This window comes from Chelonia mydas, chromosome 4 (assembly GCF_015237465.2).
Source record: "Chelonia mydas isolate rCheMyd1 chromosome 4, rCheMyd1.pri.v2, whole genome shotgun sequence".
NCBI lineage: Eukaryota > Metazoa > Chordata > Testudines > Cheloniidae > Chelonia > Chelonia mydas.
The window spans coordinates 74,848,646-74,868,195 of NC_057852.1; the positions used below are offsets into that span (position 1 = coordinate 74,848,646).

General features: G+C 38.8%; 1 protein-coding gene across 3 annotated transcripts in view; it reads right to left on the reverse strand.

The window, feature by feature from the left end:
• Positions 1-19,550, reverse strand: part of ASB5 (ankyrin repeat and SOCS box containing 5) — a 57,607-nt gene that overhangs the window by 22,348 nt on the left and 15,709 nt on the right. Inside the window, exon 1 of one of the 3 annotated variants that reach the window (XM_037897565.2) lies at positions 11,253-11,548. The exons of 1 other annotated variant lie outside the window; for it this stretch is intronic. In XM_037897565.2, coding sequence (XP_037753493.1) covers positions 11,253-11,376 — 124 coding nt within the window. In that variant the 5' untranslated portion in view covers positions 11,377-11,548. Of the gene's footprint in view, positions 1-1,962; positions 2,112-11,252; positions 11,549-19,550 lie in introns of those variants that run through there. One more of the 3 variants, XM_037897566.2, reaches the window with a different exon arrangement.

A 19,550-nucleotide genomic window follows, 5' to 3' on the forward strand; every position in this document is an offset into this window, starting at 1 on the left:
AAGGGTGGATAATTCACAACTGATAAAAGGAAATATTTTTTCATCCAACACATGATTAGACTGTGGAACTCTCTGCCGAATGATATCACTGAGACCAAGAATTCAGCAAGATTCAAAAAGAAATTGAATTTTTAAATGGATAGCAAGCATATTGAGTTATATTAATAAATACTAAAAAACAAAGTTTTACAAGTGATATAAAACCTCATGCTTCAGGTCTTAAACCTATCTTGAATTCACAGGAATTAGGGACTCCCCTATCCAACATCAACATACTATGAAGCTTCTTGCACCTTCTTTTGGAGTATGTGGTGCTAGCCACTGCCTGAGACAGGATGTTGGATCAGATGGACCACAGGTCTGAGCCACTATGGCAGTTCCTATTTTCCTATTAAGACAGCCATACTCTGTTATTCATTTTGGATGATTTGCTATAATTGGTGATACATATCCTCTCTCTATATAATTTAATTTAAGGTTAAACACATTTTTCAATTCTTATTTTTAGTGACAATAGCCAAGAGTTAAAAAAGATGACTAGTGATTTTAGGTGCTTTAACTTTTCAGTAACCAACTGGAGACATCTTGAAGAGTTCTGATTTTCAGAAAGTGCTCACTGTTCACCCCCTCAAACTCAAGCTCTTGTAAGGTATTTAAAACAGGGTACACAAAATTACCATCACTTTTGAAAATCTTTGGCCAATATTTATCTTTTGTAGAATAAATAACTAACACTAAAGTAAGTCAAGATCTCAAACAACGGTTACACCCACAAATGAGGTAGTAAGTAAAAGTTCTCTTCTTGTGGCTGCAAATGATTGTGCAAGAAAAATCAGAAGCCCACATTTAGAGACTGCTTTCAAAAGTCTGAGCTTATATTTCCATTTAAGAAAATTCTCTACTCTCTTTGGGTGGCCTATTCCATTGCCAATATAAGATGAAAGAATGAAGTAAGAAGTACTGCAGTACTGTAGAAAAAAATCAGTCAAAACTGTACGTTGCCCAAAACATAGAAACAGATTAAAAATCTTCTAAGAGATTTCAGACTGACTGCTGGTGCTATGGATATTTTATATTTACAGCTGGACAAAAAGCAGAATATGGATATGCAGGCAGAATCTCTTTCTGCAATCCATGTTTACCCCATCTTTGTTTCCCTCACCTCCCTCCTTCACATGTGCCCTCTTGGATTGCTCAGCAGAATGCCTGCTAAGGTCATTACTTCAGTGACATGTGAGAATCAAATGATACTAGATTGCATTCCAAGTTCTATTTTGCACCTAGACCTTCCCTCAGTTGCTGCCCACAAGAACAGTGAAATCCAGCAGCTGATGGCTTCTGCTAAACCCATTAAATATAGAGTGCTTAGTTATGTGATTGCTTGCATTATAAACAGTGTACAGATATTAAAATTACTGCAGAAATATTCTATGCAAATTAAGTTTAGAAAAATTCTTCCACTTTTCAAGAATTTGCTTCTGCTTCCATTGAAGTCAATAGGAGTTTTGTCTTTAAGTACAATGGGGACAGAATCAGCCTCATAAAATTGGGCCTTCCAAATAAAATATCAAAAGATGTCTTTAAAAAGCAACATTCTAACTTATTTAACTCATTGCTTTCTGCTGATTTCCAGTTTTGCAATTTCTGTTATCTCGAAAGTGTTAAGAACACGAATAAATGTACTAATTCATAATGCTGTCTGAGAGCAATATTAGCAAATAGATCCTATTCAAAACCTGTTCATCTATCAGGTCTCTACTGTTGTGGTCTTTTTTTGATGCTAAACACAAGCTACCTCTCTCTATATTTAGAAACAGCACTAGTTCCAAGCCATCTGGTATATAATTTACAGGGAACAGCAGCCTACAGTGTTCTGTAAACATGAGAGAGAAATAGAGTAAAAAAGAATTCATATTATTAACAGACAAGAACAAAGAATTATTTAAAAATTTCATACAGTACCTAAATCTCCATCTCCCCATGGCACTTCCAGCCAGTTGCAATTATAAATTCTACTCATTTCTTTCAGTGTGAAAATAAAAATCCGTCCCCCCTAGCTGGGGCCTATTCTTAATACACGTCAACCATGTTTGCAAGGAGATCAGCAGCTCCTTGTAATATGAACTTTCACCTCTAAAACCTATGGCGTAAACACAGTTCTGAAGGCATCAGCTTATGCGGCCACCAACTTTTTTTCTTACTAAAAAGCAGCAACTGCCATTTAAGATAACTATATAAAATTTTTAACATATTGGGAATATTAATTCTTTCTATTGGCCCTGATCCTGCAACCTCTACACCAGTGAAACTCCGAATGAAATCAGTGGAAACTTTGCCTGAATAAGGACTGTAGGATCAAGCCTTAATTACCCATCTTTTACCTTGTGGAATGAGATGAACTTACGAATAATAAATTATTTTACAGATATCCACTCAAATCATTATAAATATATAGCCTAGTGAGTGAAGATAAAGGCAGTGATCACACAGGCTACTTAGTTATATTGAATTAATACTTTTAAAAGCAAATAAGAAAATTGCTGCTAGTTTGTGAGCTAGCATAAGCAAATGTTGTTCTTAACAGTAAGAAAAACAGGATTTTGTCTCTCCTCCCCACCCCCCTCATGCCCCTCTTTCTGGCTATCTTCTTGCAGCTCACTACTGACTGGTAGAGGTTCTTAATTATTAGGTTGTTAAATTGAATGTAGAGCTACATTTAGTATTCTTTTTCCAACTTTGAATGAACAAAGCAGGTTGACTTTTTAAGGAAACTGATTTGAACCTTTTCTTTTTCACATACCAAAGCTTGAAAAATATTCAGGTTACCCAGTGTGGCATTTTTCAAAAATTATCATTATGATTATCAGCAATCAGGTGGTACCTACAGTGTGCGAGGCACTGTCCAGACACACCAGAAGACACATTTTTGCCAAGGAGCATTTATAATCTAATAATGAATTTAAGGAGAAACAAATGTATTTTTTCAGTGGATTCTGCTGTAGCAAGCAATCTTGGTCTAAAATGTTAGTGAACAAAAGGTAGCTGGAGGAAAAATGGGATTTGGTTTTATGAAAAAAGTGGCAGTTCTGGAGCCATTCAAAAGCTAATGGCAGAAGCACTGTGAAATAAATCATCACAACTTATTCTAATGTAAGGCCTGATCCAAAGCCCACTGAAATCAATGGAAGCCTTTCAGTTGACTTCAACAGGCTTTGTGTTAGGCTCTCACTTTCAGTCATTGCAGTTAAATATATTCTATTATTCTGTTTTATGGTTTATTAAAATGTGATATCTAAAACTTTCATATTTGGCTTATGGGGTTCCTGTATGCAGGGTTCTCATGTTAAACAGGATGCTGCTTTAATGCACATGGCAAAATTTTAGCATGAGACCAGGAAAGTCACCACCTATGTTTTTCTTCAAAATATTTGTTGGATTCCTCATAAAAATATTTGCATGGTAGGGCTAGTCACGTGGTTTTAAACCTTTTTTCATTTGTGGACCCCTAAAAAATTCAAATGGAAGTGCAGACCCCTTTGGAAATCTTAGACATAGTCTGCGGAACCCCAGGGTTCCACGGATCACAGGTTGAAAACCACTGTTCTATGGTAATGACAACCTTTGCAGACCCCTTAGATAGAGCCATTCGTGGCCCATAGGTTGAAAACCATTGGGCTAGATCATGAATTTACCACAATCCCTGGGTAAGAGGCAGCAAGGTTCTTTCCACTCCCCATGTCTGCCTGCCCACATGAATGGGAGGGGGAGTAGTCTCATCACTGAGGCTTTGCTCCCCCCTGTGGTGTGAGCAGCCCAGATAGGACATAAGGCGGCAGCAATCCCAGGACATGATTTGGCCCTTAGTGCCATCTATTAGAGTATCTCAGTCATTTACAAGCATGGACCGCAAAACTCACAATAATCTGCATTATTATACACATTTTTAAACAACAGTTAAAGAGATAGGCAAAAAGAGATTAACCAGTTTGTCCAAAATCAAACCAGACGACTGTGTCAAAGCCAAAAATAGAATATAGATCTCCTGACCTCCAACTCTGTGCCTAAACCACCAAGACTATCCTTTCTTCCCCACCAGTACCTGCTGGTCCTTCCCAGTACTGGCAATACAATGGATTACTCTTAATCCTGATGTAGCCTATCCACACACTCCAGATAAAATTTCCTCATCCAAACCAAACCATGTTTCTGTGTTTTGCCCTTAAGAGATTAAGACTGGATAGACAGCCTGCAACTTTCTCTGCTTCTTGCCCATTCCTCAAAGGCCACACCTAACCTGGAGAATGCAATATTCCATCACAGAGATGGGTTGAAGTAGCAAAGTCTGTGTCTGAACTTCCCCAAGCTTAAGGGATGTTTGTGTACAGGGTTTTGATTTGGTTGATTTCAAAGTTTGCTGTCTGTGATCAGAGCTCATAAGATATGAAATGTCTTTGGGGCTCATGTCTGCTGGACTCCATTAGCTGAGCATTGTGGGGCAATCAGGGGATTTGTTGAGGGAAGGGCAGAATGGCTTGAGAAAGTACAGGGGGAAACAGAGGTTCAAAGGAAAGTCACAGGGACATCTTCCAAGTAAAACACTTTGCTTTACCATTATTATAATTTGTAGTGATGTCATTACTAAAGGATCAGATCGCAGCCCCACTGTGCTAGGTTCAGTACAAATATAGTAAACAGCAATCTCTGCTCCAGAGAGCTTACAATCTAAAAAGTAGTCCGTCTTAGCCATAGCCATAGTGTTTAAGGCCAGAAGGGACCAGCAGATCATCTGGTCTGACCTCCTGTATATCACAGGCCACCAAGACCACCCAGCACCCAAACACTAAGGATTCCTTCACAATCCTTATCTAAAGATGGGCCAAAGAAGTAGTGTTTTGCTCTCAATTAGTTTGAGCTAATGTTTGGGGTTCAGGATGAAAACCAAATTAGGGCTGTTTCAAGTATGGATCTGACTGTGCTGTTCTTACAAGATGTTGGCACTGAATGGTGTAAATCTCACAAGATCAGATAATCTAGAATGGTGGAATTCTCATGAGATTAGTTATTCTTGTAAGACTTTTGCTATTTTAGTATGAAATCTCCCTAGAACTACTGTTTTTGCAAGACACCACGCCTATCCAAACTGAACAAGAGAAAAGAATCCTTCCGCTTTTGGATCCAAACTGTTAGGACAATGCTAACAACCAAAAGTTAGAAAATGCCAGTGCATTTCTTAATGCGGTTCTACTGTGCATATGCATTGAGATACAGTCTTTAATTGCATCATCACATACTGTACTATTTTTTCCACAAGAACCCTGCTTCATTCAGTGAATAGGTAGTTGTTTTTTTCAATCCTCCACATTCCGTGTGTGGCCCAGGTTTTATTTAATACACACCTTCACTGAATACAGAAATATTTATTTTCCCCCTGGTGTTTCTATGGTGCTCTCCCCATAATATCCAAAGATGTCACGCTGTCTGGAGTGGCTCATAACTGTGAGTGCCTATCTCAGGGCAGACTGTCAGAAAACAAGAGCAGCCACCCCAAACTGATGGTAAATTCTAATATTAGATTTCACCAAGCCAGTAACAAATGTGAACACCTGGATCCCTATACCAGTCTTACCATGGAGTCACAGACAGTCCCCATAGCCTTTCCAGCGTATCATGCCACCCAGACAAACTGAACTTAGTGATAATGGTCACATAAACCAAAAAATCACGCAGATCAGGTTTCTCCCAGTCTCAAGACACCAGTCACTTACCCCGATCAACTGATACTCCAGATCTTACACCAGTGTCAATGCTGGCAGCCAATTCTATGGTAAATTTATAGTATAAGTTTATTAGCTAAGAAAAAAGAATGAGAGTTATTGAGAGATTAAAGAAGGTAAAATATAATAACAGGTGAGTCAAAGTTTGTAAGTCCAAAATGATAGCAGAGATGTAGTAATTTGCAAGTTTCCCAAAAGCCTTCTCAGGGCTACCAAGAATAACTGGGGATCTCAGTTTTCTTGTTCAGTTATTCTACCCATTAGAATCCAAACAGTCCAGAGATAAATGATCTCTCTTTGAATCAGTACTTGTAGCTTCTTTTCATAGACAACAATCTGACAAGTGTCTGTACCAACACAATGGCCAATTGCTTTGAATTTAGCACTCTTCTTTATTTGCATTCAATGAGTTATTTAGTCACAGGGATATACATAATGTAAATGTCTGCCATTATAATAGGAATAGATAAGTAAAAACAATACAATTAACATCTCCTTTGATCTCTGTTAACACACAAGTGAATTCGCCTGAACATATACGAATACATTTAACTTCTTTGATATTCACACACAAGTGAATTGGCCTATGGCTCTGGCCTGACCTGGTCTGTCAGCATCATAAAACTCTTAGGACATCATTGTATTAAAATGCAAGTGTTTAAATATTATCATGGGATAATTCAATGCTATGTAATGGCAGATAGCTAAAAAGTGACAAGTTTTTAAAGTGCTTATATACCAATGCTAGAAGTCTAAATAATAAGATGGATGAAGTAGAATTCCTCGTATTAAATGAGAATATTGATATAGTAGGCATCACAGAAACTTGGTGCAATGAGGATAATCAATGGGACACAGTAATACCAGGGTACAAAATATATTAGAAGGACAGAACAGGTCGTGCTGGTGGGGGAGTGGCACTATATGTGAAAAAAAACAGAGAATCAAATGAAGTAAAAATCTTAAATTAACCAAACTGTACCAAGAGGTGATATAACTGGACCGCTTGGTAATAGTGACTATAATATAATTAAATTTAACATCCATATGGTGGGGAAAATACCACAGCAGCCCAACACTGTAGCAATTAATTTCAGAAAGGGGAACTACATAAAAATGGGGTTACTTTTAAACAGAAATTAAAAGGTACTGCATCAAAAGTGAAATCCCTGCAAGCTGCATGGAAACTTTTTAAAGACACATTTAAATTTAAATTTAAGACACATACATTTAAATATTTAAATGTATACCCCAAATAAAAAAACATAGTAAGAGAACCCAGAAAGTGCCACCGTGGCTAAACAACAAAGTAAAAGAAGCAATGAGACACAGAAAGACATCCTTTAAAAAGTGGAAGTTAAATCCTAATGTGGAAAATAGAGAGGAGCATAAACTCTGGCAAATGAAGTGTAAAAATATAATTAGGAAGGCCAAGAAAGAATTTGAAGAACAGCGAGCCAAAGATTCAAAAAGTAATAGCAAAAAAATTTTTTAAGTACATCAGAAGCAGGAAGCCTGCTAAACAATGAGTGAGGCCACTGGACGATCAAGATGCTAAAGGAACACTCAAGGACGATAAGGCCATTGCGGAGAAACTAAATGAATTCTTAGCATTGGTCTTCATGACTGAGGATGTGAGGGAGATTCCCAAACCTGAGACATTCTTTTTAGGTGGCAAATCTGAGGAACTGTCCCAGATTGAGGTGTCATTAGAGGAGGTTTTGGAACAAATTGATAAACTAAACAGTAATAAGTCACCAGGATCAGATGGCATTCACCCAAGACTTCTGAAGAAACTCAAATGTGAAATTGCAGAACAATTAACTGTAGTCTGTAACCTATCATTTAAATCCGCTTCTGTACCAAATGACTGGAGGATAGGTAATGTGACGCCAATTTTTAAAAAGGGTTCCAGAAGTGATCCTGGCAATTACAGTCCGGTAAGCCTGACTTCAGTATCGGGCAAAGTGGTTGAAACTATTATAAAGAACACAACTGTCAGACACATAGATGAAGGTAATTTGTTGGGGAAGAGTCAACTTGGTTTTTGTAAAGGGAAGTCATGCCTCACCAATCTACTAGAATTCTTTGAGGGGGTCAACAAGCATATAGACAAGGGGGATCCAGTGGATATAGTGTACTTAGATTTTCCGAAAGCCTTTGACAAGGTCCCTCACCAAAGGCTCTTAAGCAAAGTAAGCTGTCATGCGATAAGAGGAAGATCCTCTCATGGATTGGTAACTGGTTAAAAGATATGAAACAAAAGGTAGGAATAAATGGTCAGTTTTCAGAATGGAGAGAGGTAAATAGTGGTGTCCCCCAGGGATCTGCACTGGGACCAGTCCTATTCAATATATTCATCAATGATCTGGAAAAAGGGGTAAACAGGTGGCAAAATTTGCAGATGATACAGAACTACTCAAGATAGTTAAGTCCCAGGCAGACTGTGAAGAGCTACAAAAGGATCTCTCAAAACTGGGTGATTGGGCAACAAAATGGCAGATGAAATTCAATGTAGATAAATTCAATGTAAATGCAAAGTAATACACATTGGAAAACATAATCCCAACTATACGTATAAAATGAAGGGGTCTGAATTAGCTGTTACCACTCAAGAAAAAGATGTTGGAGTCATTGTGGATAGTTCTCTGAAAACATCCACTCAGTGTGCAGTGGCAGTCAAAAAAGTGAACAGAATGTTGGGAATCATTAAGAAAGGGATAGATAATAAACAGAAAATATCATATTGCCTCTATGAAAATCCATGGTATGCCCACATCTTGAATACTGCGTGCAGATGTGATCGCCCCATCTGAAAAAAGATACATTGGAATCGGAAAGGGTTCAGAAAAGGGCAACAAAAATTATTAGGGGTATGGAACGGCTTCTGTATGAAGAGAGATTAATAAAACTGGGACTTTTCAGCTTTGAAAACAGACAACTAAGTGGGGATATGAAAAAGATCTATAAAATCATGACTGGTGTGGAGAAAGTAAAAAAGGAAGTGTGGTTTTTTACATTTTCTCATAACACAAGAACTAGGGGTCACCAAATGAAATTAATAGGCAGCAGGTTTAAAACAAACAAAAGAAGTATTTCTTCACACAACGCACAGTCAACCTGTGGAACTCTTTGCCAGAGGATGTTGTGAAGGCCAAAAAGAACTAGATGATAAATTAATGGAGGATAGTACCATCAATGGCTATTAGCCAGGATGGGGCAGAGATGGTGTCCCTAATCTCTGTTTGCCAGAAACTGAGATTGGGAGACAGGGAATGAATCACTTGATGATTTCTTGTTCTGTTCATTAGGTCTGGGGCACCTGGCATAGGCCACTGTCGAGAGACAAGATACTGAGCTAGACCTTTGGTCTGACCCAGTATGGCTGTTCTTATGTTATGTTCTTACGATGGTATGTAACTTCTTTTAAGGGAGAGACAGGACAAATGTAAACACTAGGAAGTATTATGTGCTTCAAAGGACTCTTTAAAATAGTGGAGCAGAGAAGACGGAACTTTCAGTTGAGTGGGGTTCCTAAGAAATACTTCGGAAGAAGGGAATGGAAATTACTCACTTCCGGAGCCATCCTTTTGAAACTGCTCCTTGAAGAGAAACCTAATGGTCTGGCTGATTACCTATTCATGATCTCTTCAAAGGCGCAAACCTGATAAAGGAGGAATACAGTAACTCATGGGGGAGCTAGTCCTGAGAGAAAGCTGTTATGAACTGGGGACCACAGGAAAAATCCCTAATCACCAACCAGAGCCCTTCTTGGAGTTAGGGGCTGGTCTCTGGTTAGGTTATTCACATATGAGTAGGTTCTTTTATTGTTTTTACTGTTTTCTGTCTAATTCTTTTACCTTTAAGAATAAAAGTGTTCACTTAGGAAGACTGTGTGGTAACTTATAACTGTTGGGAATTATACATTATTAGTTTCTGAAGAGAAAGCATAATGCAGATGCAGGCAGTGTGCCTTGCTGGAGGATGTCATGATATAGTCAGAGGCCAGTGCAACCTGAAAACACTCTGGTCAGGAGGCAGAGAGACGCAGATCTCTGACTCTACTCCAGAGAGGTGATGGCTGAGGAGACTAGAGTGGGTGCCCTTGTTGAACCACAGAGGGGGAATACAGGTACATTTGCCCTGAACTGCCCTGACAGTGTTTATATACCTTAGTCCAAAATATCTATCAGGAGCATTGAATTCCCTTTTCCAGGTTTCTACATATGTACCACCAATGGGTATATTATTAGTAAATGCTTATTATTAATAATTATTATTTATTTTATTTATTTATTAGTATACTGTTGCCCTTAAATAAATTAGAAAGCTTTCTTTAGTATTTAGGGAAAGTATAGTAGCTGCTACTTGTATTCTTGAATATATCTTAATTCTCAATATTGACAGTAGTGAAAGTTATCACCATAACACTATTTAAAGTATTCTTCTTACCTTTTGCTCCACTTCACAACTGTGTTTTATATATATATATATATATATATATAATGCCAAATGTAGTTGACATCCCCTTCAAGGTGTAAATTAACTGTCAATACTTTCCATTTTCCCTTTGTGTCTTTTTTCTCTGTTTTTTAACATATTTTGTTCTATCAAACACTTGCTGATTTTTTTTTTCTAAAATCAACGCTGCTAAACTTTGATGTCCTTAGTCTCCTTTTTCCCCTCACTTTGATCCTAATTAGAGTATTATTACTATTTTTAAAAAATACTCTACCATGTTTATGCCTCCAATCATATATGTTAGTCCAGGCTCTCTCTGATAAGTGTTTTATTTTTCTAATTTCTGCTTTAACTATCATGTAACAAAGCAGTTGGATAATATTCCCATCATGCCCTCAAGCTTATTGATTAAAATATCCTTTCTCAAAATGTCCCAATGTATGTCCAGGTAATTTTAAGTGCCTCTGCATTCTATTTTTTTCTTTTCAAAATTTTTCTTTTAATTTTAGTATTCAGCATCTTGTTACATTTGAACAGACAATCTGTGGCAAATTCCTAAAATTAACATACTCTCTTCGGTATCTTTAATCTTCAAAGTTTCCTATCTTTTAGTTACTCCAAGCCTCTCTTTACATGTAGTTACTTATCCCTTTCCATTATCTGATCTCTTGTAAACAGTGAGCCCTCAGTATTTAGTTACATTGACTTTTGCTTCCCCGCAACAATTTGCATTAAGCCTTGAACACTTGCGCCACAACTAAGGCATATAAACAAGAAAACGTATAGTGGATGAGTTTACAACATTACAAAATGTACAATCAAAAATTATAACTGCATTATCTTTGTAGAAACTCATGCAAGTGTAATACACTACTAGTAATTAATATAAGCATGCCTTTACATTACAAATCTGATTACATTACAAAAAATTCAGTTTAAAGTTAGTACACTGCAAAACTGGGTCAACTTGGTATATTCTAATGCACTGTCAGCTTGTGAAATGGCTGCTATACTAACCTTGGCTGGTCAGAATACCCCAGCAAGCTTTTCGTTTTGCAGGACACTCCCCTATACTTTCTAGGCTTCTTTTTAGGAGATTCTGGTTAGTGCAGCTCCTCTGAATAGCAGTACTTGTGATCATAATTTGTTATTTTTTTCTCCTGCAAAGTCTGTGTATCATTAGTGCAGATGCTCTAGTCAGAGGAACATCCACGGATGGATTTGTAGGTACTTTTTTTCCCCCTTCAGATTTTCACAGAGGATCTTGTTGTACTTACTGTAGAAGGCTACAGCACTGAAATCCACAGTGAGTGCACAGTGGGGGAAGGGAAGGAAAGCTCTAGCATTTTCTATTTTTAAAATGGAGAAAGAATCAGCTTAGCTACAGCATGAACCTTAACTATTTACATGATTTAAATGGAAAGGTGGTGTTTTTTTTTATTATTAGACCAGAAAAGCAACTGATTCTTAAAACACAACACAGTTCATGCTTTAATATGAGGTTTGCATACTAAGCAGCTCAAATTAGAAAAAAATTATGAGTATGTTAATAAAAGAATTATGGTTCTGATAAATGACAGCCTTAAACAGTGAACCCACACCCCCCCAGTAATAAATACTGCTTTGTGACTGGCTTCTGTCACCTACAGCTCTGCAGTTGGTAAAGAATTTACTTAGAACTTGGGAATTATCCAACAAATGCAACACTAATTGTGTATGTAGAGCACAGTATTGTACAGCCATAAACTAGAAAACACTTCCTGAATAAACAAATACTTTCATATGGAAGCAGAAACGATGTAATTGATTACTTTGCAGGTTGTATCCAGATATGAAAGTAAGGTTGTAATCATTTCAAGGAGTCCTGAGTCACTAGTTTTTGACAACAGGATAAATAGTAACAAGGACAACAAACTTGGATAAAGACTTCTTTATGCGTACTGGCTTGTAATGCTGGAAACAAATCTGCATGGACAAGGAAAAGGACGCAACTGATCCCTGATAAAATAACAGTGTGGATTAACCAAAGTAGTGATCTTATTACAGTAGTAATATGTTGACATGCTGTTTAAAAAACCCCAACTTTTCTCACGGTCTTGTTTTATTAATGTACAGACTAGCCCATTCATCAACACTTTTAAAATAACACTACTACTTTGCATTAATATTCTGTCTTTTATTTGTGATTCTCAAGGTACTTTACAAATATTAATCAATTAAGCCTCAAAACACTGCTGAGATGTTGGAATTATACCCATTTCACACATAAATTCACAGAAATAAAAATAAGCAAGTTAGCACATCAGAGTTCTATATCAAATGTAGAAACATAAGATATGTGCAAATTAAAGTATATGCAACTGTCCCACCACTCAATGAGCTGTTCTTATCTGTCTTGAAATTAAATTGAGTTTAGAAATCAAATTTAATTTTTGCCTCTTTTCCCTATATTCACCTCAAACAGAACTTCTAAAAAAAATAAAAATTAAGGGCTAGATTAAAGGTAGCTGGTACAAGAGAGTAAGGGCTAGACATGGCAGAGGGCACAAGGGATAGATCCACAAAGGGGACTGAGGAGTGGGTCAGTTTGGACCGCTGTGCGGAGCCCCGGACCTTCCGCCTGATTTGGGCACCCAGCCCCCACCCAGGCTTACTCCTACACTGTTGCTGGTGGTGGCACTGCCTTCAGAGCTGGGCTGCTAGTGAGCAGCGGCTGCTATGGGAGAGCTAAGGAAAATTTTGGGGTGGCCCCCGCAAGCCTCCCCCTAGCACTGCCCTGGCTGCCTCAGTCACCCAACAGGAAATTGGATTGCTAACCGTTCAGGACTCCCAGAATTAAAGATTAACATTTAATTAAAAATTATGTCATGTGATGAATACATCCAACCAAAATTGGCAACCCTAATAGGAAATGCAAAGGGGGGGAGCCAAAGTCCTACCTCCCAAAAGGAGTTACGCATGTACTAGAGATGCCTCCCTCTGTTTGGGATTCAAAGCTGTGAACCTTCTCCTGGTCTAAGGTGCCTAAGCCAGATCAGCCCTTTTCACAAAAGACCAAGGTGGGGGTAAGCCTCCCCGCCCATAGCCCTGTGGTTACAGCCCTGACCTACAATATGGGAGGTGTGGGTTCAAATCTCTCTTTTGCCTGATGAGGAGCGGGGATTTGAACTCAGGTCTTCCACCTCCTAGGAGAATGTCCTAATCATGGGATTATAGAACATTCTGTGGTAGGTGTCTCTCTTTCTCTTCCCCCCCCCCCCCCCCGATGAAGTTGTTCTGTTTTGTATAAAATATTTAAATAGTCATTGGCCCAGAGAGCATGGAATAAGAGTGACTATAGTCTGGTGGTTAGGGCACTCACTAAGGAGGGGAGATACCAAGGTTTAACGCCCTGCTCCTCATCAAGCAGAGGAGGGATTTGAGTGCACGTCTCCCATATCATCCTGGGTGACTGCTCTAACCACTGGACTATTCGGTAAAAAGGGGCAGCACTATCATTATTTTGTATGAGGCCCAATCCAGCAGGTGGCCTCTGAGCACACCCATCCCACTGGCAAGGTACAGGGGGAATGTTTAGTTTGTGGATCCAACCAGGTGTTAGCCCTGGGTTAGAGATCAGGCACCAGGACTCAGGCAGCTTCACGCATGTCCACGAGTAGATATTTAGGCATCTAAGGGATTGTACTTAGAGAAACATAGGCACTTGGAGAATTTATGCACCAGCCAAGCAGAGATTTTGAGGACCTACATTTTTGAATTAGGTCCCTGAAGTGAGTAAATGCCTAAATCCCTTAATGGGTCTACCCAAGGGACCTTGCACATTTGCACTAGAAGTATGTGCAATCTTGAGTCTCGCATTCTTAGTACACAAGGACCCCAAAGGAACTGGAAGTGAGAGGGACTATTCCTCCCATGCTAGCCAGCAGAACAAAGGTAGTGCAGAGGAGTGTAGGTGCTTCATTCTCTCAAAGATGTTGCAGCCTCTGCACGGGTGTTTTCCCCTAAAGGTGCTCTGACTGAATGAGCCAGAATGCCTAAGGGACCGCACACAAAGAAGGACATACCTCCACATCCCACAGACAAGGGCTTTGACTATAAAAGCCAGAACAAAGCCCTACACTTGATGGAGGGTGGGTGCATTATAAATTTAATTTTAATATTCATAAAGTTTCTTGTTAAATTGTCAATATTCTTCAACAACTAACTGAATGATACACGAGAAAGAGAAAGTCAATAATTTCCCCATATTTCATGACTTTGGGGCTTTTCTCGCTTTCACAATCACTTTTGACAGGTGCTTTTGGGAGGAAGAGGGGACCTGCAGGTGAATTTGTCATCTGGGCTTTGACGCTGTTGTTGAGGGGGGCTGTTGGTTAGGAAGGAAGTCCTGTCTTATAGCTTTTGGGGAAGGATTGAGTGCATTTGTCAGCTGAGAATGAGGTTGGCTAGCTTCTCAGGGTGGTTGAGCAAGTAGATTTGTCAGCTTGGAAGGAATTCAGGTTAGCTTGTTTTCCATAGATGTTCTAACCCTCTGCTATGTTATCTATGTCATCAGCAGCAGAGGGTGTGGCTAGCAGTAGCAGCGGTAATGAAGTCCACAGACACTGTCTACAGATAGAACATGGCAGGCAGCTGCTGCTGCTTCAGAGGAGTTGACTTAGGGGAAGTCAGAGAAGCACCTGCTCTCTCTCCCAAAGAATTTGGGCAAAGGAGCAGGAAGAAATTATGTGGGAAGGGAGGCAGGATGGCTCAAAAAGCGGGGTTGCTGAGAGGGATATCTCCTTTCCCATAGATAATTGATTAGTTAATTGATATGACTGTCATTATTTTCTACCAACTTTATCCACATATTTTAGATCCTCTGGAGGACATAAGAATATAACACACAAAGAGGTGCAAATATTCTCCTTATTGCTTTACAGGATACAGAGTTCATCTCACACAGTATCCTTGACGAAACTTGACACAAGACCAAATGGGTTAGCATATAACTGTTTTGCTTATGGGCAACAGCCATATTGAAGTTCTGAAATGGATCTTTCGAGACTGGCATCAAACTCTTTTCAAAAATAAAATTAAAAAAAGGGGAAATGACTAGTAGTCTAAAGTTTTCAGTTGGAAACATAAAAGAAAAGCACACAGGTGATACGTGTACAGAGGAGAGATGAACTTGTGGTTAATCACTGGGACCCAGGCCACCTGGGTTTCATTTCCAACTCTGCACACACTTCTTGTGTGATCTTGTGCAAGTCCCTTCTCAGTTTCTCTATCTTTAAAACAGGAATAATATTTCCCTTTCTCATAGGGCAGTTGTGAAGATTAATTCATTAATGTTTGTGAGGTGCTTATATACTACTCTGAAGAGTGCCATATAAAAGAACCTTAAACATCTTTCAAATCCTTTAACAAAAGCATTTAATTAAAAATCCATTTATGAGTACTATATGTTCAGCTGTTGTGATGGACAAGCAATTAACTAATTATTTTTATGGCAAGGTTGTCTATGACAGTGATGCTGTAACCATCAGAGCAAAAGAATCTAGGGAAAGGGGCAGAGACTGAAACATGTGAGTATGGAAATTGACTAGAGGATGTTATTCACAGGTGTGGAATTTTGACAGTATTGATTTTCCTTATCTAACTTGTAAACATGATATAATTCCCTGGCTCATATTCCTCTCAAAATGTTGGCTTCATTTCATTTTCTTAACCCAAACGTGAAACTATTAGAAAAAAATGAAGGCTTCTTATATCAAGCTTTTTCAAGCTTTTTTTTTTTTTATAGATTGTTATGAAAAAGAAATGCCAGTGCCAGTTGAAACATTTCCATGGAAGCAGAAAACTCATATGTTTATTTTATGGATGCAGCTGTGTTCCTGTCAACAGCTGTGAAGTTGTAAAGAAATTATTTCCCATCCATTTCAGTTGGGAAAGCATTCCAGTTTGAAAGAAGTATTTAAGACAAGCTTCAACAAGTGTTTAAAAACTGAAATTTTGTTTGGGTATAACTTTATAGGAAAATGGGATTTTTTACTGTTTTTAATAAAAATAACAAAGGATGAATTCTGTAAAGTTTTGTGCCTTGGTACATGCTGGAAAAAAGTAAGTTTCTAGCATGCTAATTGTTGCCTTATTCTAACTCCAAATGAACAAATGACATTGAAATAAAGTGAGCTTTCTAAACAGAGTCCTTTAGACAAGCTATTAAGATCAATGCACATATAATTTAAAATACTTTGAACATTTATGGTATACTTCTTGCAAAAATCTGAGTGCTTTATAGATATTCAAGAATTATGCCTCATAGCATCCATGCAAGGTAAGTATTAACCCAATTTTAGTAGAAAAACTGAGGCAAGGAGACACTGAGTCTTGCCTGTGGTCACACAGAAAATTTGAGGCACAGTTGGGAATGGAACCTAGATTTCTCAACTCCCAAAAGATCATTCTTCCTTCTTAATAGCAATGACGCATTGAATTTACATACCACCAGCATTGTGCCTAGCCAAGGAGTGAGATCCCCTGATCCTGGGGTCACTGGGCACTGGCCCACGTGGCTAGTACATGACAGACAGCCTTCAGGCTTTTGGGGATCTATTGGACATAGGGTGTACCGGCTATGCCCTCTTTTCCCAAAGTTATTTATCTAGGTATTTATATGGCCTTCGTGACCATTGTGTCTGAGTATCTTGTGGGCTGACCCCTGAGGGAATCAAGCACCCAGTCTACCTGTGGCAGGCTCTGCTAAGGAGAATGAGCCAATTCAGATCCACCTATAGCTGAGCGATAGTTCATGCAGTAAGGAGCACCTTCAGTCAGGAAGCCCCAGAACAGAGGAAGCTCCTGAGGAGAGAGAGGAAGTTACTCCCATTGGTGTCTCCCTGGAGAAGAGAGGCTCATAGGGAGAAGGAATGGGCCCAGAGAGAAAGCGTTCCCAGGCAAGGGACCAGAGCAGCTCAGGAGAACTGAGCATGGGACCTCCTGGGGATGTATGACGGACTGGCAGAGCAAAGAGGAATGCACTGTCAAGGGAAGAGTGGCATACAACCAAATGCCCCACAGAGGCCCAAGCTCCAGGCAGGGAATTCAGCCTGACAGTGCTTCAGGGCAAGTCCTAAGATTGATTAACCCAGGGCAGAGAATTTGCGATGGAGTGGCTTACTGAAGATTTTATTTGTTTTCATATTATACTTTTCTGACAAATAAATGAGACATTCCAAAGAGGGCGCTCTTTAATAGTAGAAAAGCTTGCTTGGACTCATTTATACCATGGGTGAGGGGAAACTGAGCCAGTTGCTCACCTGCAGTGCCATGCCTGACCACTCGTGCTGTGCTGGGGTGACCTCAATGGCATTACACTAAGCCTAGGTATATTAGTGATTTTATCCTCACAACATCCTGGTGAGGTAGGAAAGTATTGTTATTTCTACTTTGCATATGGATAACCAAGGCACAAAGAAAGTAAGTGATATTTCCAGGGCAACAAAGGAAGTCTATGGGAAGGAAGTCTAGAAATTAAACTTAGATCTCCAAGTACCTTAACTACAAGACTGTCCAGGAAAGGGATAACATAGAAGCCAAAGATCTCTCTAGTCGAAACATAGGAGAAAGCTCAAGTGTTCAGATCAGTTAGTTTAGGGCCCCTTTGTGATACTGGATGAGGACAAAGTGACTAGGGCCTCAGTCTGCTGCTTAGAGGGAAGAATTTCATGAAAGCCCAAAAATTAAAATGCTGATTATAAATATTTTATAAAAATTTCTGACACCCCATCTGCCTAGAAAATTAGCAAAAATAGATTTTGTAAAAACTACATCATATATTTAAATAAACACACAACGTGAGCTTTTCCTAGTGAAATCAATGGTAAAGAATTTTTTTTCTCTCTTGCTTTCATAATGACAAATACATGGTTGTTTCTGTAGAACAAGTGGGTTTTTCCAATATATAACTGGAATGTTTTATTTTAACAGGCCTTTGTCATTGTTGGTAAAGCAAGGGTGTGGGTTCTGTAATTTAGAAAATTTCTGAAATTTTCTTTTAAGCATATAGTAATACATGAGATTTAAAGTTTGGACAACTGGCATACATTTAAACTTTTTATTATATGGGAGAAAATTAAAATCCCAATACATGAATGCATCACAGTTTGACGCAAATGCTGTCAGGCTGGGTTGTATGTTATAGAAATAACCCAGTGATCAAATCTGTCAATGAATTAGTGAATTACTTCCAAATTGTAGTAAAACAAGAAACTAAATAACTATGCATTTTACATTAAAAATCGTAACCTGCAAGGAGCAGGGTTTTCAGAGAAAAAAAAAAGCTTTTCTTTGACTGTTACACATGTAAACATATATGGTATATGATGGCTTATTTGAAAATATCATTCCTAAATTCCTAGTACCATACAGATTGCATTTACTGTTCTCTCCCAGTACTGAATCAAATGAGTAAGAATCGGAAAAGACAAGACAAATCTGTGAGTGTTTGATATAGTTTAATTTTAAAAAATCTTATTTAGCACTAGATTATTTACATGGATGTCGGATGCTAAAAGTGGCTAAATAAGGTAGCAGTAGCTTCTCAGGACAAACTGAAAATTCCTATAAATAAAAATGTTCTGCTGTCAGAAAAGTGATATTCTTTCTTTAAGTATCATATTCATATTAAAAGGGGTAAAATCAGAAATCCTTTCAACTGTACAGTAAATCCTGGACATATGGGCCTCAATCACAAGGCTTCTAAATATATGCAACAACTGTTTAAAAATCTCATCTTCACAGTAACGTGCTACCAATGTTTTATCAAGGTGGTCTCTCAGAAACTGTCTCCCTTACACCCAGATCCAGCAAAGCACTTAAGCATGCAAGTAAACCATTTGAAATAATGGGGTTTTTCATGTGCTCCCATAGGAGCTGCTGCATACATTGATTTTAATTGTCCATATAAGGCCAGGTCTACACTACGGAGTTAGGTCAATGTAAGGCAGCTTACGTCAACCTAACTCTGTAAGTGTCGACACTATATTGCTCCCACCGCTGTAATTCCCCCACTACACCAACCTAATAACTCCACCTCCACGAGAGGTGTAGCACCTAGGTCAATGTAGTTAGGGTGACACAGTGTCTGTATAGACACAGCACCATTTACATCGCCTGTCAGCTCTGCGCCCTGCCTGGCGCTGAGAGCCTTGGCTCTCATCTTGGCACAGAGCTCCCACCTGCCTGGTTCTGAGCACCCGGGCTCTCGGCTCCTCATGGAGCTGCCAGCTGGGAGCCTGGCTGCCAGGCACTGAAAGCTCTCAGCAAACGCTC